At 46.2% G+C, this 22,577-nt stretch overlaps 1 protein-coding gene across 2 annotated transcripts; it reads left to right on the top strand.

Moving 5' to 3' along the window:
• Positions 1-849: 849 nt before the first annotated feature.
• LOC147463751 (hydroxyproline O-galactosyltransferase HPGT1-like) lies at positions 850-21,807 on the top strand. 2 transcript variants are annotated; one of them, XM_086490648.1, is made up of 13 exons: positions 850-1,001; positions 1,079-1,320; positions 1,410-1,473; positions 1,541-1,590; positions 1,664-1,857; positions 20,149-20,212; positions 20,314-20,386; positions 20,508-20,631; positions 20,714-20,801; positions 20,925-20,975; positions 21,052-21,123; positions 21,202-21,314; positions 21,454-21,807. In XM_086490648.1, exons 2-13 carry the CDS (start codon positions 1,226-1,228, stop codon positions 21,474-21,476), a joined length of 1,011 nt encoding a protein of 336 aa, XP_086346774.1. In that variant the 5' UTR covers positions 850-1,001; positions 1,079-1,225; the 3' UTR covers positions 21,477-21,807. The 2 variants fall into 2 exon arrangements, with proteins under 2 accessions (XP_086346774.1, XP_086346780.1); XM_086490654.1 differs by having other exon boundaries at positions 879-1,001; positions 1,089-1,320.
• Positions 21,808-22,577: the final 770 nt, after the last annotated feature.

The raw sequence follows: 22,577 nt of genomic DNA, 5'->3' as shown, positions 1-22,577 counted from the left end.
CCATCACATGCTGCCAAAACGGACGTAAGTATATAGGCGTCATGAATATCTACAAAAGAAGGATGACAGAACACACTCCGATCCACCTTCAAAGATGTATGGTGACGTTCTGCGCTACCAACCATTCCTTGAAAACTTTTTTTTTTGAAATGCTTTTCGTTTGCAAGAATTTGCATGCAACATGTATACTAAAAAAAGCATTCATCAGTAGACATAATAGCACAACCTCGGTCATATGTAATGTTCTTCAAGCTCACCCCCCTCAGTGCAAGAAGTACATGTTTTTAAAAGTTTTCATTTTGCTAACAAAACATCTTCCTATTTTTCTCAATTACACTCCTTTATGTAATGTTGTTCATCAAGACAATGTCATCACGTGCAAAATTGACCACTTAACATCATAAAGACCATCTGATGGTTGCAATTAATAATTAAATTAATTAATCGTTCGTTGTTACAATGTCTGCAATGCCATGTCCTTTCAGTCGTTTGTGCTTATAATTTCCTCCATTTCATGTATCTCGAAACATTTCAAGCATGGCATTCCATCACCCACCAAACAAGAGTTCTCATACATGTGACGATCTGCTTCTAAATTATATAGAGTATCCAAATTACTAGTGCATTCTCTCATTTAATTTCCTCCATTTCATGTATCTCGAATCATTTCAAGCATGGCATTCCATCACCCACCAAACAAGAGTTCTCATACATGTGATGGTCTGCTTCTTAATTATATACAGTATCCAAATTACTAGTGCATTCTCTCATTTAAATATCGTCAATTTCATGTTTGTTTAATTATTCGTTGCTACAACATTGTATATCAAGGCCCACCGAGCAAACTAGTTGAATGATATTAACCAGTCTTAGCATATTATATATTGGGGACCGGGGTGGCAAGTTGCAACCATGACAATGGCGTGAAGAGGGAAGTGCGTCGTGAAAAGTAAATTAATCAAGTTTGCTTTTCGTCTGGCACACCATCACCATCATCAAAGGTATACGCCATTCTGCGTTTTCGTTTGAACCGTGTTTGTTCGGCGCATTGAAATTTGAAACACGACTTCCATGCTAGCTGCGATCAGCTCCCAAGATCTTCTCTTGATACGACAGACCACTGCGTTGTCCATCAGCTTGCCGACCTCCCCCTTCGGATCCTGAGATTCACTAAGGTGCACTTGGATCATACTCGCGTTTTGAGAGGGCCCTCACAAAAAGCTCCATGAAACCTCGACCAAGGGACTCGGCCCGTGGTGGCTTTGCCACCTTCACCTTGTTTACGATCTCCTTTCTTGCTTGCTTCTATGTTGCTGGCAGGTAAGCACTGCTTTCTCTATTTAAATTCAGATAGGGCGTGTATCGCCCTTGGAAAACTGTTGTCATTGATTTGATTTTGGAATGAACAGATTGTGGCAAGACTCTGAAAGAAGAGTGATGCTGATGAGCATGTTGGAGAAGGGTGGTGGAGGGGTATGATTTGGCGTCCTTTGATGTTATGCATATTCATTGTGCTTCCTCATACTTGGATATACTGCAGGGAGGAAAACCTGTAACTGTTGAGGACAAGCTTCAGCTCTTGGGCTGCAAGTAAGAACTACTTGTATTATATGGTTCATGTGCTTGGATCTGCTTGCAGTCATCTAAAATTTTCACTCTTTAGGGCTGTTGAGAAGAGGTTGGAGGAATTAGAGATGGAGCTAGCCGCCGCCAGAAGTCAGGGTTATACAAGTCCATGGGTGAACACAAATATTGTGAACAAAACTGGAAACAAGCCTTTGGCTGTCATTGGCATCAATACAGAGTTTGGCAATCGACTGAAAAGAGATACTATAAGGAGAAAATGGATGCCAACTGGTAATATGTCAATGTTTAACCTGCCAACCTTGCTCTTTTATCGTTCACACATGCTTAAAAATGCTAACTTACAACCACCGTCCATGTGACGCTTGTAATGTACAACTTTATGGGTCAATTTTTTTTTGAGGGATATCATGATAGTAGAGGGTAAATCGTGCTTAGCCTCTCCGTTAATCTTGTGATGTGTCGGATTGTGCTTTCGCTTATCTTCAAGTTGCATAAGTAGCCTCACCATGTATTGGACAAAAGTCGCTTCAGTAAGTTTTTGCTCGGCTTGGTTGTTAGGAACCTTATTCATATGCGGCACGGGTATGTTGTCTTGAAGAGAATGCATATAATCGGTGGTTTACAGAGTTCAAGGAAGTACTAAGCTTGGGATAGCACTATAATTACTGGTTAGGTGGATGGACACTACATGCTACCATCATATACAACAGTTTAAGGATCAGTTCTGCCAAACTTGTATTAAATTGAACTGAAGAAGAGAGAGAGAGTAGAGAGAAGAAGATGGTGGTGCGAGATGCTCCTGCATTAGAGAAAGTGATGGCTTTGAACACAGCCCCCCAGGTTGGGTATTCTTTCATTTAACGAGTTCTGGATTCAATTCGAGGGTAGGTATCCTCCATCTTCAGCACTATACTTTCTATTGCCTTTGTATGAGGCCCAAAGTGAGGCCTTAGGCTTTGTATATGGGTGCCTCAAAGTCTTAAATCCTCCTTGTCAAAGCTTTCCAAGAAAATTGTGTTTTTTGTGTGCTTGCACATTCATTATATGGTGGGGCAGAAACTATCAAAGCGTAGCGGCAGGGATAGTGACCCGAGAGCATTGGAGAATGAGAGAAGAGAAGAGGAGAGAAAAAAACATGAGAGAGGAGGGAGAGATGGAATAAATCTTGCAATGGAAAGCTTTATACAAGGGTGGATACACAAGCTGCTCTCTAGTGATGCCAAAATGGTGGCCCCGCTCCACCTTTATATGTGTGCTCAAGGGTTGCACGAATTCCCCAAAACCCCCACGACCTATCAAATGTGGGATCATGAAGAGTCACTTCCCAAAAAATAGATGGCCTCGGGTCTCTAAAAGTGTCCTATAAAATGGCTTGGCTGACATACAATGGTATTGATCAATGCACATGGGAGATACCTCACAAGGCCATGTAGAGCCACAAAGAAGCCCTCTCTATGTGGATCTTGACAACCAAGAAGATGACCATCAAAAGTCAACCCCCTCTCAGATCCTACCTCTATGGATCTAGACAACCGAGGGGATCACTATCAAAAGTCTACACACCCTCTTAGATCTTGGGTGCATCTGAAGCTAAGGGTTCAAGAGGTCATAGAGAGTCATAAAGGAATCTGACAAGTTGAGTTTCCAACGGCAATCAAACACAACTTCGAGATAAGAAATCCTATCCACTAGCTGTGGGAAACCTATTGCATGGGGTCCCAAAACTGATATGAGTGCGTGAGGTTCTAGGAACTTATGTTAACTGTACATGATAGAGCTCCACGACCTGCACATCATGCTATTGGACATGTGATCAATAGCTATGGCTTGTGCATAAGAAAAGGGGAGATCAACAAGCCTTTTCCGAGAATGAGTCCAGCTAACTTGCTTCATAAACAATCTCGCAATGCTTGAAGCAAACATAAAAGTGTCTAGCCAATGATGGACGATCGAGTATTCGCAAACTCTCGCTTGATGCCATGGTCCGCACCAAATTGTATTAAAGCGCCCTTGTCCGCACGAATATTCTTCAACTCTTGCTCGGGCCCCCTCTGACCTCCATCACGGGAGTCTAGATCCTCAATGGACATTGCACCCTTTGTAAAGACCACGTCCATGCCTAACTTTCACACTCCGTGCGTGACATGAGATGGAAATCCAACTTTGGAGCATAAAGTACGTTGGAGGTATGTATACCCCCATTGTCCATTGCTGTCTGGAATCAACTCCATGGTGTCCTTGTTGTGAACATCATTTTCAGATATGTCGTCAATGAAAATGGAATTACAGTGTCATAGCATGTTGGATAACAGATCCTTCCAAGGTGTCATATATAGTGAAGCACCACTATCTAGGATGATTCAACTTTGGAATCTCGAACCGCAAGAGCTGTCTCAACCTTCGATCTCCCTAGAGAAGTCTTTGAAGGTAGCATCTCCAAATGAACAAAGGCTGCTCCTTACTGTAGTTGAAGAAGCAGAAGCCTCCCCAATTCGCTTTGGACACTTCTGCCAAATATGGCCTTTATCTCCACAATTGTTGCAATGCCACCTAGCTTTCAAAGCTTCTTTTTCAGCATTCGTCTTTTTGTTGTTGTTGTTGCTTTTCTTCTTCCTCGCATTGAACTGCTCCTCCCGCCGCCCGGTCCAATACCATTGGAATTATCTGCTTGCAAGTTATGGTGTTCAATCAGCCACTCCTAGTTAGCGGAGAATAAAAGTTGACATAACGAGGAGGCAATTGAACCAAAAGCTGAATGGCCTCGTCCTTCAACTGATCCTCTTGTACATATGAACATCTCTTGTTGGAGTTTTTGCATTTTGTTGACGTGGTCCCTTGTGGAAGTCTGTTTGGCATCTAGTGTCGGCAACTACACCTCCAAAACAATCCGCTTTATTGGAGACACTCGTGTCAAAGTTTAGGCATCTCAAGTGAACTGCCCATTGTGAAGAGCAAGAGACGGCATAGACCTTGGCGGAGCGAGGCGTCCCGGAGGAGAAGACGAAGAAGGGCTGCCCTGCATTTTCAGATTTCTGCCCTCCTCTGCTGCTGGCGTTCTTGGCATAACCTAGCGTTTTTGCAAACTGCCCTGCCCTGCCCTCTGCCCAGCCTGAATTCTGCCCTGCTTGTTGCCTGCGTTTCCCAACAACCTGGCATTTTCTCCTTCTGCTGCCCAGCACAAAGGATTCTGCTGCCCTGCCCTCTTCTCAGCGCGGAAACCCACCCTGCTGCCTAGCGTTTTGAAAAACTTGCAACTGGCGTTTTTTCCTCTGCAAAGGCCAGCGTTTTGAAAAAGCCGCCCTAGCGTTTTTGAAGGAAACCAGCCAGCAGAGTTTTGGAAGGCCTAGCATTTTTAAATGAAACCCACGGCGGGGAGACCCAAGAGAAGGGCATCGGAGGAGGAGTTTGTGCGGCAGTTTTGGTGCGGATCTGCTGGAGCGGCGTGGGAGCAGCAAAGGAGGGAAGAACTTGTGCCGCTTGGGATTTATGCGGTCAGATTTTGGAGTGCGAGACGGTACACACACCAGGAGTTCGCAACTTCACGATTGCTCCCCTTGCTCGAGCGCCAACGACAAATTGAACGGCAGCAACTACGCTCATTGGAATTTGATAATGCGGCTTTGGTTTACTCAGAAAGGATTATGGGATATTGTTGACGGCATGGAGCCTCGTCCCACGAGGGATTCCAACAACAGGTGCACTCGAGTCTCGCCTTCAAGATGAAGAGCACCTCCAATCGTGTGTCGATTGGGATGCGTCTAATGCGAAGGCGATGTCGGCCATTGCGGAATTTCTTACAAAGGACTTATCTCCAGCCATTCAGACCTTGAAGACTACCAACGAAATGTGGTTCAAGCTTGTTGGAATGTTTGATCGAGATACCATGATGCGAGCAGTCACCCTTCTTGGACAGTTATTTGAAATCCATTTCCCTCGAGGAAGTTCCATGCAATCATTTCTGATGAAGATTAATGTTGTGCATGATCAACTAGCAACTATGAAGAGTGCACTTACCAGTACCCAGTTAGCTGCTTTGGTCCTTATGAAGTTGCCTACAGAGTATGAAACAGTGGCTACTACGGCTACAAGTCACGAAGGAAAAGCTGGAATTTGATGATCTGAGCTCTTTCCTCATTGAGGAGGAAGCCGTGTTGGTTACTCAAGGTAAAATTTGGATTTCTGAGACGGTGGACACACATGGCGAGGCACATGGTGCTTCGGATTCCAGAAAAAGGACAAAGTACGGTTGTTACAAGTCCAGAAAGCGAGGTCATTTGGCCAAGGATTGCATATCCAAAGGCAAAGACAGATTCTGCAAAGGACAAAGGTAAAAGCAAGCGATAGGAGGACATTAGTGACAGTGACTCAAGGAAGGACAACAGAGGTGGTGACACCGATCTGTATGTGACTAAAAGGCGGGAATCCGTGCCAGTGTAGTTGTAAGGTGCACAGGATGGAGTACAGGTGGTGTACTGGGTTCAAGCAATATAAAGAAATATTGAAAGGGGCACCAAGGTTTGGGGCGAGTGCTCTCTCGGGGTGGAACTCCGCCACTCCCCGTCTCCTCTGTCGTGCATCTCTTTCAGTTCAACTGTTATTTGAAGTGCTTAAAGTTGTTCAGTCCGTTCTTTTCCATTGGCATGTGGTGTCCGTTCCGTGACAGTGGTATCAGAGCTTCAGGCGTGTGCTTTTCTGAAAGCATACCTGTCCTATCAAAGAGCAAACAGAGCAAGGTGGTGCTTCCAAAGTTTACTCAAGAATCTTCGTGTGCCGACCCCAGACTTATTAGCCACTTCCACCCTTGCTCCATCGCGCATCGGGTGCGCTTTGGTCTTCATCTCTCTGTCTTACAGGGCATAAGCCATAAAGATCACTTGCACGAGAAGGATCAAAACTTTTTTTTTTCGAGCCACGGTTTTTCTTAGCGGCAGTGCCATGAAGTGGTGGAAGTCTATAGCTACCAAGCCGCACACTCCAAGGACTTGGCAAGCTTCCAAGAAAAAAATTTGCTCGAAGTTATATGCCTTTTGTAAGGTGCAGCAGAAGTGAATGTTGCTTTTGCTTAAGATGAGTGCTCCAAACTGTGCTCAAGGGTTCCTTTTACTTACGGAAGGGAGAGCCTTCCGTTCCTTTAGTAGAGAGTGCAATGATCACAAACAAAGTGAATGACACTGTGAATGAAGGTGTTGAGATTGAAAGAGAGAGAGAAAAGAATACGCCACCAAACGGTTCACAAACCCTCCTCCAAGGGCCCCCCTCTTTATGGCGAGAGAGGTCTATGCTATTGATTGCACAAATCTGGTACAATGGTCTAGATGCAATGGACTTGCGGACGATGTCGACGACAATGACGACGATGACGAGGGCGGGCTGAAATCTGAAAACGCTAGGGGCTGAAATCTGAAATCTGCTAACCGTTGACTCTCTGCTGAATACTGACACTGTGTCGGCAAGGACGGCGATGTCGACGACGCGAAGACGATGCGCTGAAAATGCAGATGCTGAAATCTGCGGACATCGGGCTGATGTGACGGTACGGCGAGGATCTGCTGCGGGTAGGTGAGATCTGCGAGGCTAGGGGCTGATCTGCCGTGCCTAAGAGCTGAAAACTTAAAATGCTGATGCACTGGGGCTGACTTGTCGCCAGAAACTGCAAAACGCTAGACAATCTGCAAGATGCAAAAACGCTAGGCAATTTGCAATCTACTGGCGCCAAGTGCTGAGATGTGGAAACACTGGCTGATCTGTGAAGTCCAAAACGCTAGGTTTGTCTTGTGGCTGAAAACGCTAAGTCTCCTATCGGTCTTGCTGAGAAGGTGCACTGCAAGTTGTTGGAACTCTTTCTGCCTCTTCTGCCAGAAAGTGCTAGCGCTAGGTTTCTTTGATAGTAGCTTAGCAAAATTGCCCTATCCAATTTTCCAACAGAAGTCACTCATTAAATAATAAGTGAAAAATGGATAAATTGGGAAAATGGATTCTATGTACTGTAAAATGCTCTTGATGGGTATTGATTGTCATGCTGATGATCATGCTGTGTGCAACCAGAGGATATGCAACTACTCTAAATGCCCGGACATGCACGGCCTGCGCACAAGCTCACAAAGGTGCTAGAACACTTTCTAAGCTGATCTGAACCCTAGACCTGAAGTAGCTTGTCCACATGCACATAGGGTTAGATGTGCACGTGACATCCCCTCCTTTTCAAAGTGAGGTACTGATACCGAGCTGTATGGCGTTGAGGGAGTACGCCAACAATTCTTGGAATCCTACGAAGAACGCTTCGCTGGCCCACTCTGATGCGTGGATCGTGCGATACTTGAACTTCATGAAGGTCTACAATGCTTGCTTCTTTGGGCCACGTCGAAAGCGACACAAAGTGATCTGTGGCTGCTTCAATGCTCCAACTTCGGCTATGGTTGTGCGTCCACCTTCTTCAAGAATCTCCGAGGAGGAAAATTCCTGAAACCATTTCAATCATAATCATACCCATTCCATGTAAAGTAACGGGAAAAATACGACTCTTTCGAATTGATTGTGTAGGCAATGTAGATGAACAAAGTGACGGAGTGTCACACCGTTCACCAAACACACGCAACAAGTGAGATCGAATCTTGACTTGTCGACCTAAACCTAACAACTGTGGCAAATCACCACTGAAATGCCGATGCTTGGACAATCTTTCTTGTGCTCTTGCTAAGACTGTGTCATGCCAAGAAAGAGACATGGAAAAGCGATTGACAAAACGGCCAATCGGGAAACAATGTGAATTCCTTGAACGCAAACTTTTTCTCTTTTCGAGAGTGATCCGCATACATACGTGCTCATCCATGAGTGAATCATGTGCATGGTACAATACGGCATGCCTGTGAAAAGGGAACACATAAAAACGGTGACGAAAATACAAGAAACCGTCACGAATGAAACACCTTAATAATGCGCGCTGACTAATCATGCGAACACAAAATACTTTCTGAGTGAGTTCCTTGGACCTCGACTCGAGAGCCAAGATCGGTTGTGCGTGTGATCATATCTGCAATGAGGTTAGCTTCACTAGACAAATCATCATCTAAACCATCATTCTTGTGAACAATCACATCTCTATCATGCAAAATATGTGTGTTGTGCTTTGGAGAAGAAAAGACTGAGAGAGTCTCCTCCCGTTTCTTTTCAAGCTTTGCCTGCACGTTAGAAATGAGAGGTAAAGAATGAACAACTTTCTCACCACGAACGATAACGAGAGTCACTTTTGGCATTTAGAGTGAGAGTATTATCCGCCCAATCAATGAGAGGGTTATGCACACGAAACCATCGAATGCCTAAAATCATCTCACATCCTGAAAGAGGAGACACTACAAATTTTTTGCGGAAGGACGCTTGTTGAACAGTGAATAACACATCAAGGAACTCTCGTGTAATGAGAGAGTTCATATTGGGAGCGAAGCCCGACACCTCGAGAGGAGTTGTCTGGCTAACCTCTAGGCGGGCTCTGTCTACAAGAGAGGCACCAATCACATCATGCATACTACCTGAATCAAATAAGACCACCATGTGTTGACCATTCACATGACCATAACACTTCATGAGAGACTCATCAATGAGAGGATCATGAGAAACTTGGGAAGCACTAATGTTCTCATTTATGGCATTAACAGAGAGTGTGGGTTCTGGGGGTTCTTTAGGTTTGTTGGATGGGTTCTTAGGACATGTGCTCTTTATATGACCCTTGACATGACATTGATAACAACGACCTTCCTTAGAATAAATGACTTGTTCTTTTGCCGTTATGTATCCTCCTAAAATTCTTTGTGCGGCTTTTTCATCTATGCTGAGCTTAGGTTTAGCAAATGTGTTAGCTTTACCCTTAAATTCATTTTGAGAGCTCTTTTCCGAAGGATTAGAGGAAGATTGGCTAGAAGAGTTACCGTTCTTACCATTCTTACCGTTCTTATTGTTCTTACCGTTCTGTGGGTTCTGAGAGGTACTGTGAGCAGACTTGTTCTCCTTGGGCTTTCCTTTGTTGTGCTTCATCTCTTGTGCGAGAGCAATCGCTACCGCCTTGTTGAGATCTACGAGGTCGAAGACTTCGACATCGAACCTGATATACGTCCAAATAAAAGCCTCTTTGTGCTTCGCATCCGATTTGCGTAATGGGTGCCAAGCTGCAAAACACGGTTAGCAAAGGACATGATTGGGGTACAATTTTGCTTGAGATTGCGCCAATCTTCTTTTAACCGCGCTAGGTACTGAGGTGGCAAGAACCGTGCCTTGAACTTGTCTTGGAAGTTGGCCCAATTGAAAGAAAGCAGCACGCCTTCCTCACCTTCCTCTAGGTGCGCGGACAACTGTGCCTCTTGCCATGCTTGATACCGATTAATGGCATCACCGGCAAGATACATGGCTGCCGTCAAAACTTTGCTATTCCTTGTTTTCTTAGTTGTCGCAAAATAAGCATTAAATTGATGCAACCAAGAATGAATAAAATGTTAGCATCCATCTTACCGTCATACTTACTGAATGTCAACTTCTCAGTGACGGGTTGTTGGAATCCGCTTCTCGACTTGTGCTACCCGATGATTCGCCCACGTCCTTGAGTGGCTCGGACTTTGAGGTGAGTACCTGTAGGACCAACTCTTGCATGCGTTGGTCTCTTTGCGCCTCACGTTCTAATTCCAAGGCCGCTCGTCTTTCTTCGGCCGCCATGCGCGTGTGCTCACGCTCACGCTTATGCTCCAAGGCTACCCTTCTTTCTTCGGCCGCCAAGCACGCTTGCTCGCGCTCGCGATCAAAGGTGGCGCGTTGCGCCTCTTGTCCATCATCGACTTGACCAAAGCCTCCATAGGATTTGGTACAACCCGTGGCGTAGATGGGGAAGGGGGAGGGTCGGAAAATCCTCCTGGTGGGGAAAATTCTTCTTCACCACCTCCATGCTCATCACCTTCACGCAAAGTATCATTCCGCTTCGGGTGATGACCATACAGTGAGATCTTGGGTACTTAAGTTCTTGAGGTTCTTGGGTTCTTGAGGTTCTTGAGTTCTTTAGCTTGCAATCGGTGTTTGAGAAGGCTTTTCTCTTACCTGAGCTCGACTCTTCCCTGCGGGCACACCCCTCAGCGGCCTTGCACTCACACCAAGGTTGCGTTTTTCCCCGACGTCGATTGGCCGGCCACTAAGTGCACGGTCCGCTCTCAATGAGTGAAAAGAGGAACAAGAGGAGGCCGGACAAGCCCTTCTTTCTTGGGTTACCTGTCACACTTCAAAAACACGATCAGGAATCGACACGCCCAAGTGGACTTGGGTTAGGTGTGACCGCGACAAGCAAAAAATTTCTTGTGGTTCTTTCCTTGAGTGATACAGAACACTTCCAAAGCTCTGATACCAATGTAAGGGCATCGGAAGTGAATGTTGCTTTTGCTCAAGATGAGTGCTCCGAACTTTGCTCAAGGGTTCCTTTTACTTACGGGAGGGAGAGCCTTCCGTTCCTTTAGTGAGAGAGTGCAAGGATCACAAACAAAGTGAATGACATTGTGAATGAAGGTGCTGAGACTAAGAGAGAGAAAAGAATACGACACAAGACGGTTCACAAACCCTCCTCCAAGGGCCCCCCTCTTTATGGCGAGAGAGGTCTATGCTATTGATTGCACAAATCTGGCACAATGGTCTAGATGCAATGGACTTGCGGATGATGACGACAACAATGACGACGACGACGAGGGCAGGCTGAAATCTGAAATCTGCTAATCGCTGACTCTCTGCTGAATACTGACAATGTGTCGGCGAGGACGGCGATGTCGATGACGCGACGACGATGCGCTGAAAACGCAGATGCTGAAATCTGCGGACAGCGGGCTGAAACTGAAAATGCTGGCTGATTTGACGGTACGGCGAGGATCTGCTGCGGGTAGTGAGATCTGCGAGGCTAGGGGCTGATCTGCTGTGTCTAAGTGCTGAAAACTGAAAACACTGATGCACTGGGGCTGATTTGTCGCCAGAAATTGCAAAATGCCAGGCAATCTGCAATCTGCTGGCGCCAAGTGATGAGATCTGGAAACGCTGGCTGATCTGGGAAGTCCAAAAACGTCAGGTTTGTCTTGTGACTGAAAACGCTAAGTCTCGTGCCGGTCTTGCTGAGAAGGTGCACTGCAAGTTGCTGGAACTTCTTCTGCCTCTTCTGCCAAAAAGTGCTAGCGCTAGGTTTCTTTTATAGTAGCTTAGCAAAATTGCCCTACCCAGTTTTCCAACAAAAGTCACTTATTAAATAATAAGTGAAAAATGGATTAATTGGGAAAATGGGTTCTATGCACCGTAAAATGCTCATGATGGGTACTGACTGTCATGCTGATGATCATGCTGTGTGCAACCAGAGGTTATGCATGCCTGTATATGCACGGCCTGCGCACAAGCTCACAAAGGTGCCAGAACACTTCCTAAGCTGATCTGAACCCTAAACTTGAAGTAGCTTGTCCACATGCACATAGGTTAGATGTGCACGTGACACCTTTTGACATCTTCCTTCTCAGTACAGCTTCTACGAGAGTGGGGTATCTTGAAATTCTTGCCACGAAAACCCTAGCAGATTATAGCTTGAAATTTCTCGACATCTTGCAATAGATGTTTCTTCTCGAGCTGATAACCTTGGGGGTCCAATGTGATTGTTATGTCTTGGGACTATCATCATCGCTATAGCAACACTATTTGTCGAGGCTTGTTTCAACCATTCAAGAGCTTATGAACCATGCTGCGATCGGCTACAAATTTATGGAAGAAATCTAATCCAAATTTTGGTGCAAATTTCAGGAAGGAAAGCCAGTCGTCTTTTCGAGCCCAACCAGCGTCACCATGAAACGCGTTTCGGCAGGTAAGGACAGGTGAAACGTTTCGGACCTTGAAACGTTTCACTCACCAAGTGAAACACAAGCCGTTTCACTAACAACAAGTTACCATGGTTTTAGTTTCAAAGTCGCTAAACGCACGTTTCGGTCTCACGTTTCACTTTGCTCTCATTTTGGATTGAAATGTTTCTTGGTGAAATGCCGCGTTTCAGGGTGAAACGTTTCGGTCTTGAAATGTTCCGCGATTACGTTTAGCCCGACCAATGTCGAGATTGCCTTTTAAGTTTCAATTTTGTTTGAGAACTTGCTTGGTGATCTAGTTTGAAATTATTTTTGCGGCAAACTTTAGAGGCACCCTCAGCAAAACCTCTCGATTTTGCAGAGCTTGCAACAGTTTCTGAACTACATGTTGCCACCTCTGTTGCCTTAGGTTTTCCCTCCACACGCACTAGAAAGCCCAAGGGCATCCTCTCGACTACATAGTCTTCTATTCCGATTGAGGGAGTTTCTAAGAACATGGTGCATTTATCGGACTTCTACTTGTTGCAATCGCCTTTGCCATTGCCGTTGCCACCACCTCCCTCATCGTCACCTGGGTATAATGGTTGGATCTTGTATGCCTACCCCTATTATCCACATCCTAGACTTGCACCGCATGGGCCCAAGGAATTCAAGGATGGTGGATCTACCGTTAAATTTTATATCTTTTTGAGAGTGAAAGATAGAAAGAAAGCTTTACAGTTCCTGCAACACTTCAACAATATTTATGCCTTGGGGAACTACACTGGAGAGTCAGATCTCTGGAGCTGCCGCTTTTTTCAGAGACAATGCTATGTAGTGGTGGAGTTCTATAGCTATCAAGCCTCTCTTTGCAAGGACTTGGCAAGCTTTCAAGAATATTTTTGCCCGAAGTTACATGACATCCCTTTTTGAAGTGCAACTTTTGGCAGAATGGGGTAGCTTGAAAATATTGTCCACGGAAACCATGGAAGACTACAATCTGGTGTTCCTAGATATCTATCTTTTGGTGTGTTTCTTCAAGCTGAACCTTGGAGGACTAGTGTGAACGCTCAATTGGAGTGACATCATCTCTACAGGATTATTGTTTGTCCAAGCAAGTTTCGAGTATCCAAGGGCTTATGGACCATGCGGTCGGCTATAAACTTACGAAAGGAAGATTGGAATTTGTCACGGAAGATCAACCTACAAAACACCTAGAATTTTCCACAACAATATACAAATTCTTGGGATTCCAAAACGAACAAGTGGAGAGGATCTCCTGACTACATGGACCGCCTACAAACACGGGTCGGACGAACTAACCGACCATAGCCACCATCCGGCAGCACCTTCGTGTTGGGGTAGTGTTCGAGGATGTAGGCGTGCTCCTGTAAGACCGAGCATCCTATACCACCCAGCCTCACCTCCTCGAGGTGACCTCGCGCACTCCTAGCCTCACGGGCTAACCACTGGTACACTGCGAGTGGGGCCGATATCTACAAATGAGGCCTTGGCCCCCTTTTATAAAAGTGTCCGATCGCATTGGCCGAGTTCACACTACGTCCGCTCGGACACCGGACGCCCATCTCGACGGTGTCTTAGACCAGATCCCTCTCCTGTAAGTGGGACATAACATACTCCCCCCCTTAAGGATCATTGATGTCCTCATCAATGAAGTGGGGATATTGAGCTTTCAAAGATCTAACTGATTCCCAAGTAGCGAATCTTTCAGAATGACCCTTCCATTTAATTAAGTACTCATCATAAGCTTTTTGGTGCGAATGATGGGTACAATGATCTAAAACAACCTCTGATTCTCGAGGAATATACTCAGTTTTCATGTCTTGCCATACATTTTCCTCGATAGAAACAACAATGTCGGCTTCGCCTAACTTTTCTTTAAGGCGGCTGGCATGTACACTGGATGTACACTAACATCTGAAGGCAGAGTCAGTTTATAGGCAACTTGGCCAATTTTCTTCGTGATCAAGAATGGACCACAAAATCTCTGAAAGCTTATAATGCTTTCCAGTTCGCATAGTCTTGGAATCTTTGGGTATCTTCAGCAGATAGATCCATTGTCCCACCTCTAGAGTCCTTGGAGATCTCTTTTGATTAGCATAAGTAGTAACTCGATCACGAGCTGTCCTTATACTATCCTTAGCCAATTGGAGCATTTCTTGCATATTGCTAGACCCTTTTTTGTAACGGATCTCAAAGTCAAACTCTTGCATAAACTCGACCCATTCCGGCCTCTGAGATCACCCTGATCACAAACATAGCGCCAGAGTTACTCGGAACGCGGAATGAGAACGGCGACGGGCTTCCCTGCGGAACGGGGGAATGGCAAGGGGTCTAGAACGGGAACGACGCGGATTGGGAGGCATAAAAAACACCCAAATAATGCAATCTTTAGCGTCATGTGTTTGAATACAAGTAGTACTAGAGTCCTTTGACTTTAATACCCACAAAAAACACGATTTGAAGATCATTCAACCTTATTTTGACTTGATTGTGATGTGCGGCGTCGCGGTCATAGTACGTACACAACAGACACAATGCCCATACACAATAACACATGCAATTACAGATTAGAGCTCTCAAATAATTGCAAGAGTAGAATTTAAGAGATAAGACTTCAAAGTTGAGCCATAGCATTAAGCAAAATATAGTTTTCTCTTAATTTTGGCTAACAAGGCCCGCCAACGCGCTACAAAAAATTCCAGAGGTGACATAAACCATAATGAGACTACAAGGGGGGCAGACCACAATACCAAAAAACCAAAGGGGACAAATACCGTAAAGATGCTACAAAGGGGCAAGCTGGTGGCCGCAATACAAAATGGTATGGATAATGGAAGTCCTAAAGTCTCAAGACTCAAAACTCAAGAGCCACTAGCTTGAGAAGCCTCCCAATTAGTAGTAGCCGACTGTATGTCATGCACATCATCCCATGCCTCATCATCGAGCTCTAGGTCCGACTCAATCTCGGCCATTGTCATGAGGTTGTGGCAACCACTAACCTTAGTTGTTGGTTTCTTTCCCTTGATTTTTATTTAACTTTTTAGACCCTCTTTTTGAAGACTCAAATGGCTGGAGATTGTGTGGCCACTGGGAAACGGCCGACAGTCGAGAGTTTCACCTGCAGTCGGGAAGGCAGGTCGCCACGAGATGGTCGGGCCAGTCGGCACTGGAATCCGAGCAGTAAAAGGGTGTCTAGGCTCAGTTCAAAGTCGTTTAGGCCGGGTACTAGGAACCAACTCAAAAGAGACAACCTGGACACATGGCGGCCTGTGAGCTATTTGCCAGACTCATCCCAGCTGGGGAGGCCCAATTTTGAGAGAGGAGCTGATTTTTGCTCATTTAGTGACCACAAGTGTGTGTTAGAGTAGTGGGTGCAGGTGATCACAGCTTTAATGGAACGCTTGCCTTCTCCCTTGTCTTATGTAGTGCAATGATTCCGCTCTCGTGCACACCTCTCTCCCCCTTTGAATACAAAATCGTAATGCCCTGCTCGAGGGCTTTCCATCTGTATGTACAGTTGTGTGGGTTCATGCACGTATGCGGAGGCAAGAGCCTCTTGTCTAGGTATTGGATTAGCTAATTGCTAATCCCCCGTAGCACGTTCCATGAGACAATCCTCATGGAGAATGAGAAAGAACCGATGCTACAACAACAGCTAACCGCGCTATCTTTGAGGTTGGTTTGGTTGGGCGCATCCAAGCGTCCCCGAGATAGGCGTGACCGCAAAGAATGTCTAGCCCAGGTCCAAGAAGAGCGTGCCGTACACATGGCAATCTCCTCTGTCCAGGAGTCCTCATGTATGTATACATAGCATGGTGGGCTCCGCGTGTCAGCAAAGAACGTGGCCAACGGCCACAAAGTCTGTACCAGGTGTGTAACCCCTAGGTCTCCCATGTGGTGAGAGAACTCGAGGACGTGTGCCTACAGCCAATCCATCACTGAGTCCAGAGTCCACTCAGACTAGTCCCTGCCACATAAGGGAAAAGAGGATCCAATGGCTGTGTCCAGGGCCTCTATCCCTCTAGCTGGAAGGAACAATACATAAACTCGGAAACAAGCTGTTTCAAAGTCTGGTGAAGGGTCACCGAGAAACAGTGTGTAGTCGTAGGCGAAGAAGTCCCACCTTTGACGAATGTCGAAGGCTCGTCAGTCCAGGAGGAACTGCTGCAAAGAGAGACGTCTGCACTCGAAGGGAGGTTCACAAGAAAGGCTGCTCCTCTCTCGCTAAGTGACTCATGGCAAAAGCGTTTCCAGCAGTCGATTAAGGTCTTGCCCCATGGGTCGGCTGGGTAGGAACGGACGTGCGGCGGAGGGAAAGGGGAGAGGCGGGGAGGGAGAAGAGGTGGAGGAGAGGAGAACTCGGGGGGAAGGAGGGGCTGTTGAAGGTGAGGCTGAGGTGGAGTCTGGAGCTGGGACCTCGTCCTGCTGAAGATGATGGAAATGGTTCCCTGTGGGAACCCGTTGCTGCTGGCCTGGAGCCTGGCGACCACTCGGAGGGCCAGGCTGACTTGGTGGCCCCTGTTGACGCCGACCACGAACCTGTTGCCAGTCCTCAGCCCCAGGCTCGGAGAGTGGGTCTGCCTGAGTACCTTGTGACTTTGTCTGCTGTTGTTGGCCAGCCCTAGGAGGATGGTGTTGAGCCTGAGGTGAAGGTCAGGGCGTCCTCCGTGGACAAGCCTTCGCAAGATGCCCATATGTCGACAAATGTAGCATTCATTCGAAAGGCCCGAATACTTGACGCTCTGGCAGAGCCAACCACCACTCACCTGAGGTAGTAGAATGACCTTCGGGAGGGTGTGGGTGTCCCGAACCAGAACACGTACTGTGGGAATGCCAGTTGCCTTGGTAGCTACAGAGGTTGCCTTGCGAGGTGTCTCTTGGACGGTCCCAATCTCTGAGCCTATCCTGGACAGGAGCGGAAGATACTCCCTCCTCAGGTTGGGGAAGCAGACTGAGATGGGAAGGTCTGCCTCCTCGACAAGAACGTCGGTAGCTGGGTTGAAACCATGGCGCCACTGTCGAAAATGAGCTCAAACTGCTTGGATGGCCAGGGGGCTCATCGTAATGACCTTGGGACGCCATCTCGGGGATCTCAAACTCTATCCGGTAGTAGCCATGCCCGAGAAGCTGAACGTCGAGGAACAGAGGTGGGCAAGATCACGTACCTCATCTCTGCTAGGTCGAGTGCCAGTGATCTTACAGATGACGGAGGTCGCCTGGAGGCGCTCCACCTCTGTGGCTAGGCTCGCTTGCTCTGTCGGCGAGAGAGCAAGTCAGATGGTGGGCTCTCCAGGGTCGGGCGAGGAGGCTTTTGGAGAGCCCCTCTGGGCCGGAGCATGAGCCTCCATGCGTGTACTGGTATGGATGCTGTGGATGAAGAGGACCAAACGACGACGGTTTCCGAGAAAGCTCTGACGGCGGAGGGAAAGGGGAGAGGCGGGGAGGAGAAAGGGGGGGGGGGGGGAACTCGGGGGGGAGGAGGGGTTGCAAAAGGAGAGGCTGAGGTGGAGTGTGGAGCTGGGACCTCGTCCTGCTGAAGAGGTTGGAAATGGTTCCCTGTGGGAACCCACTGCTGTTGGCTTGGAGCTTGGCGACCACTCGGAGGGCCAGGCTGACGTGGTGGCCCCTGTTGACACCGACCACAAACCTGTTGCCAGTCCTCAGTCCCAAGCTCAGACGGTGGGTCTGCCTGAGTACCCTGTGACTGTCTGCTGCTGTTGGCCAGCCCTACGAGGATGGTGTTGACCCTGAGGTGAAGGTCGGTGCCTCCTCCGTGGACAAGCCTTCGCAAGATGGCCCATATGTCGACAAATGTAGCACTGATTCGAAAGGCCCGAATACTCCACGCTCTGGCGGAGCCAACCACCACTCACCTGAGGTAGTAGAATGACCTTCAGGAGGGTGTGGGTATCCCGAACCAGAACACGTACTGTGGGAATGCCAGCTGCCTTGGCAGCTACAGAGGTTGCCGTGCGAGGTGTCTCCTGGACGGTCCCAATCTCTGAGCCTATCCTGGACGAGAGCGGAAGATACTCTCTCCTCAGGTCAAGGAAGTAGACTGAGATGGGAAGGTCTGCCTCCTTGACAAGAACGTCGGTAGCTGGGTTGAAACCATGGCGCCACTGTCGAAAATGAGCTCAAATTGCTCGGATGGCTAGGGGGACTCATTGTAATGACCTTGGACGCCATCTCGGGGGTCTCAAACTCTATCCAGTAGTAGCCACGCCCGAGAAGCTGAACGTTGAGGATCTTGCCCACCTCCGCTGCTAGGTCGTGCCCCGATGATCTTGCAGATGATGGAGGTCGCCTGGAGGCGCTCCACCTCTATGGCTAGGCTCGCTTGCTCTATCGGCGAGAGAGCAAGTCAAATGGTGGGCTTTGCAGGGTCGGGCGAGGAGGCTTCTCGAGAGCCCCTCTGGGCCGGAGCATGAGCCTCCATGTGTGTGTACTGCCATGGATGCTGCGGATGAAGAGGACCAGACGACGTCAGTTTCTGAGAAAGCTCTGACGGTGAAGGTCAAGCCATCAAAACCGAGGTGTCAACAGAAACTTAAGCTTGGGGGGGGGGGGGGGGGGGGGGGGGGGGAAGACTAGAAAAGACAACTTGAGAACAAACTGGAGACTAAGAGACTTGGACACTGAGAATTGAGATGAACTGATGGTTCATTGGTAGAAATTGTGTTACACGAGTCTCCCTTTATAGAAGACTAAGGGCTCTAGTCACGTTCTATCATGTAGAGACACGCTGTCACAAGACGGGCACCACGTGCCAATAGAAAAGAACAGACTGAACAGACTTTTAGCACTTCAATAACAACTGAACTAAGAGAGAGAGACGACACGCGACACGGAGTGGCGGAATTCCACCCCAGAGAGTATTGGCCCCAAACCTTGGCGCCCCTTTCGGTATTTCTTTATATTGCATCAACACAGTACAAGCCGGTACTTCAGACTCTGCACCTTCTCCAGGAAGCATCCCAGAGAATGAGCCCATGGCCTCATATTTAAAGGCCCTAGGCCCCAAAAGCAATTTACACGAAAAGCCTTCAAACTTAAAAGCTTTTGGTCCAAAAGCAATGCCAAAAAGCTGCCAACGTAAATCACGGAATTCCGTACAACTACCACGTCAGCACTCAGCGCAAAACGCGGAAATCCGTAGTTTGCCACGTCATCACGTCAGCGCAATTTTTGGGTTTTTTCCCGTACAACTGCCACGTCATCAGCTGCTACGCAAGTCTTTCAGTGTGTGTGGGTCTTGCTTTATTTTAATCCTTTATGTCACTTGGGCCCCATTGGACGGGGTCCCATAAGTTGGTAGGACTACTTCTTCTGTTGCTTGTTCTTCTTAGGGTTTATAGGCCCCTCGGCCGTGATCTGAAGGTTGGCTCTGCTCTTTACGGACTTGACACGTCAGCAGTTTGTGATACATGCCCTTCATGCCACTATCCTTTGAAAAACACTGCGATTATTTACTGAAGGGCTGCATTCTTTGGCGAAGAGTTGCACCCAAGGTTGGTGACTCTTCGTAACACGAATAATAATCTGCGTTGTAATAACAACAATAATAATGTGCACTGTAATAACAATAATAATAATCAACATTGTAATAATAATATAGTCACGCTCGTGACACCTCTGTTTCTTCACTGCTTGTATGTGTAACAGGACTGTACTTAATAGGATGTCATTAATTTTTTCCTGAATGCAGGTGATGCTTTGAAATCACTTGAGAAAGATAAGGGCATTGTTGTGCGATTTGTAGTTGGACGGAGGTCAGTCATATATCATTAGTAGGTTATGTTGTAATGAAATAGATAGCTGCTAGCATATTTGACCAAAATTTTTTGGGCTTTTGAAATGTGATGGATTGCAGCGCAAATAAAGGAGATAGCTCAGATAGGCGCATCGACTTGGAAAATCAAGAAACCAAGGACTTTCTTATACTCGTAAGGCAGTTTAAACCATTCCTGTAAATAGACACATTCTCTTCTGGGTCTGTCATACAAGGCTAGCAAGAAATTAAGCCCAGGATTGCAATAACTGTCTTATCTTGATGCATCTATGCAGGACCAGCATGTCGAGATGTCTGAGGAATTTGGTAACAAAGCAAAAAACTTCTTTAGTGTTGCTGTAGAGACATGGGATGCTGATTTTTATGTGAAAGTGGATGATGATGTGTATCTGAATATTGGTGAGTTCAAAATCTTTCTAAAATCTATGGTGAAAGTTACAGCAGGAAATCATTTTAGTTATGTATCACTTTTGGACTGCAGATGAACTTGGAAAGCTTCTTCGGAGCTACTCAGAAAAACCAAGGGCTTATGTTGGCTGCATGAAGGCAGGGGATGTTATTTCAGAGGAGTAAGTTATTCAGATTTTCAAGCTGATCATTTTGAAAGGCTCCTTGTTATGCTCTCTACCAGGCCCTTGTATTTGCTTTAAATTTCTCTTTGAGTTGATTTTCAATGGCACTGCTTATTGCAGAGGCCAACGGTGGTACGAGAAAGAATGGTGGAAGTTTGGGGATGGAAAATCGTGAGTATTTACCTGTGACATGATGTGTGGAGGTATTATTTTAAAATTAACGATTGATAACATGTAATGGAAACAGTTATTTTCGACATGCGGCTGGCCAGTTTTATATTGTTTCAAGAACGATTGCCCAATACATTTACGTCAACAGGTTTGCCATGCAGTAGATTTTTATTCACATTTTCACTCACTAGATTTTCCCTTGAATTCCTACATTTTCTATTTACAGGGACCTTCTTCATGCATATGCACATGAAGATATTTCAGTGGGGTCCTGGATGATTGGGCTCGATGTGCAGCATATTGATGAGAGGCGGGTTTGTTGTGGAAGTCCCCCAAAAGGTAACACCCAACCCCAAACCCCAACCCCAACCCCCCCCCCCCCTTCCTTTTCTCTCTCTTTCATGCACAGGTATTATCTTCCTCTCCATATTATCACTGATCAGCCTGATTTGCTTATAATGGATTGCTTTTTTCACAGGTGCAGTATGCTCAACAATTTAAAAGGGAAATTGTACATCTTACTATCAAAGTCAACAAACAAAATGCTGTCAATGTATGTCAAGGAAGGTTTGCTCCTCACGGACTCAAAAAGTGTAGTTCGAGAGTTGTCATTTGTTGCTTTCTCCAACAAAATATCTGTTGCACAAAGGAAAAACAGCAAGCCTCTCATGACATCACAGTGGGGTCCTTCTCAATATATCACAGAAGTATACAGGTGAATGATAGCCATTGACTCGCTATGGAGGATTATTGTTTTCCTCTAGAAGGTGTGTGGCGGCAAGTTGCCAGTTTTGTGTAAACATTTGTTTAAAATTGAGCAAAGTTTTTTCAATATGTTCCGTTTGAGGCTTGTTATGCAACAAAAAATTTCGGGTTGAACACGCACACGCACACACATTGCTGTACATTTGGTGGTCTTTCTCTGACCCAACATATTCTTACCTCATTTGACTTGATTAACTTTTTTCCAGATCAACCTTCTCATTAGGCTTTCACCTCACTGACTTGATTAACTAGGTTCTTACCTTATCAACAGTGATGATCTGTTAATTGAATCTCTATATTGACAGTAGTACAGGGGTATAGCAGTTTAGTTTTTTACCTTATCAACATTGAGGATCTGCTAAATGAATCTTTGTAAAACCATGGCTCTCTTGAATATGTTCACTTGTTGATATGTGTGTTTTGAAAGCATGGAGGTGTGCCTCCAGCAGGGAATTGCCCTCTTCACTTAATATTGGTTGATACCACAACTGTTTGCTTTGGCTTTTTTGCTTATCTTGGTCGTCAGATTGGGAGCTCTAAGGTGGTCATTTTAGCTGGAGCTGCTTCTTCATTTCTCTAATGTTGTTATTATCACATGAGCTTGCCTTGTTTCTGCCTATTTGGGGCATGACACTGATGCTAAGACCTTAATTGATACCTAGTCGTGCTATTCCTTTCTATTGGTTAGCTAGGCCTTGAAATAATAATGATAAATTACTTTGTGGAACCTAGTGCTTTACCCAAAAGCCATTCGTGCAAAGCTTGTAGTCTCCTTAACACATCAAAGTCACTATTGAAAAATCATGGCTTAGGATATGATTAAAAAAGTAGAATTCT

This window comes from Adiantum capillus-veneris, chromosome 2, assembly GCF_014529385.1.
Source record: "Adiantum capillus-veneris isolate H3 chromosome 2, ASM1452938v2, whole genome shotgun sequence".
NCBI lineage: Eukaryota > Viridiplantae > Streptophyta > Polypodiopsida > Polypodiales > Pteridaceae > Adiantum > Adiantum capillus-veneris.
This window is presented reverse-complemented; position numbering and strand designations above follow the sequence as displayed.

Coding starts and splice junctions, on each gene's coding strand:
- LOC147463751 (XM_086490648.1), top strand. CDS start 1,226: ATGAAACCTCGACCAAGGGACTCGGCCCGTGGTGGCTTTGCCACCTTC. Junction 20,213..20,313: donor CGATTTGTAGTTGGACGGAG/GTCAGTCATATA, acceptor GATGGATTGCAG/CGCAAATAAAGGAGATAGCT. Junction 20,802..20,924: donor GGGGATGTTATTTCAGAGGA/GTAAGTTATTCA, acceptor TGCTTATTGCAG/AGGCCAACGGTGGTACGAGA.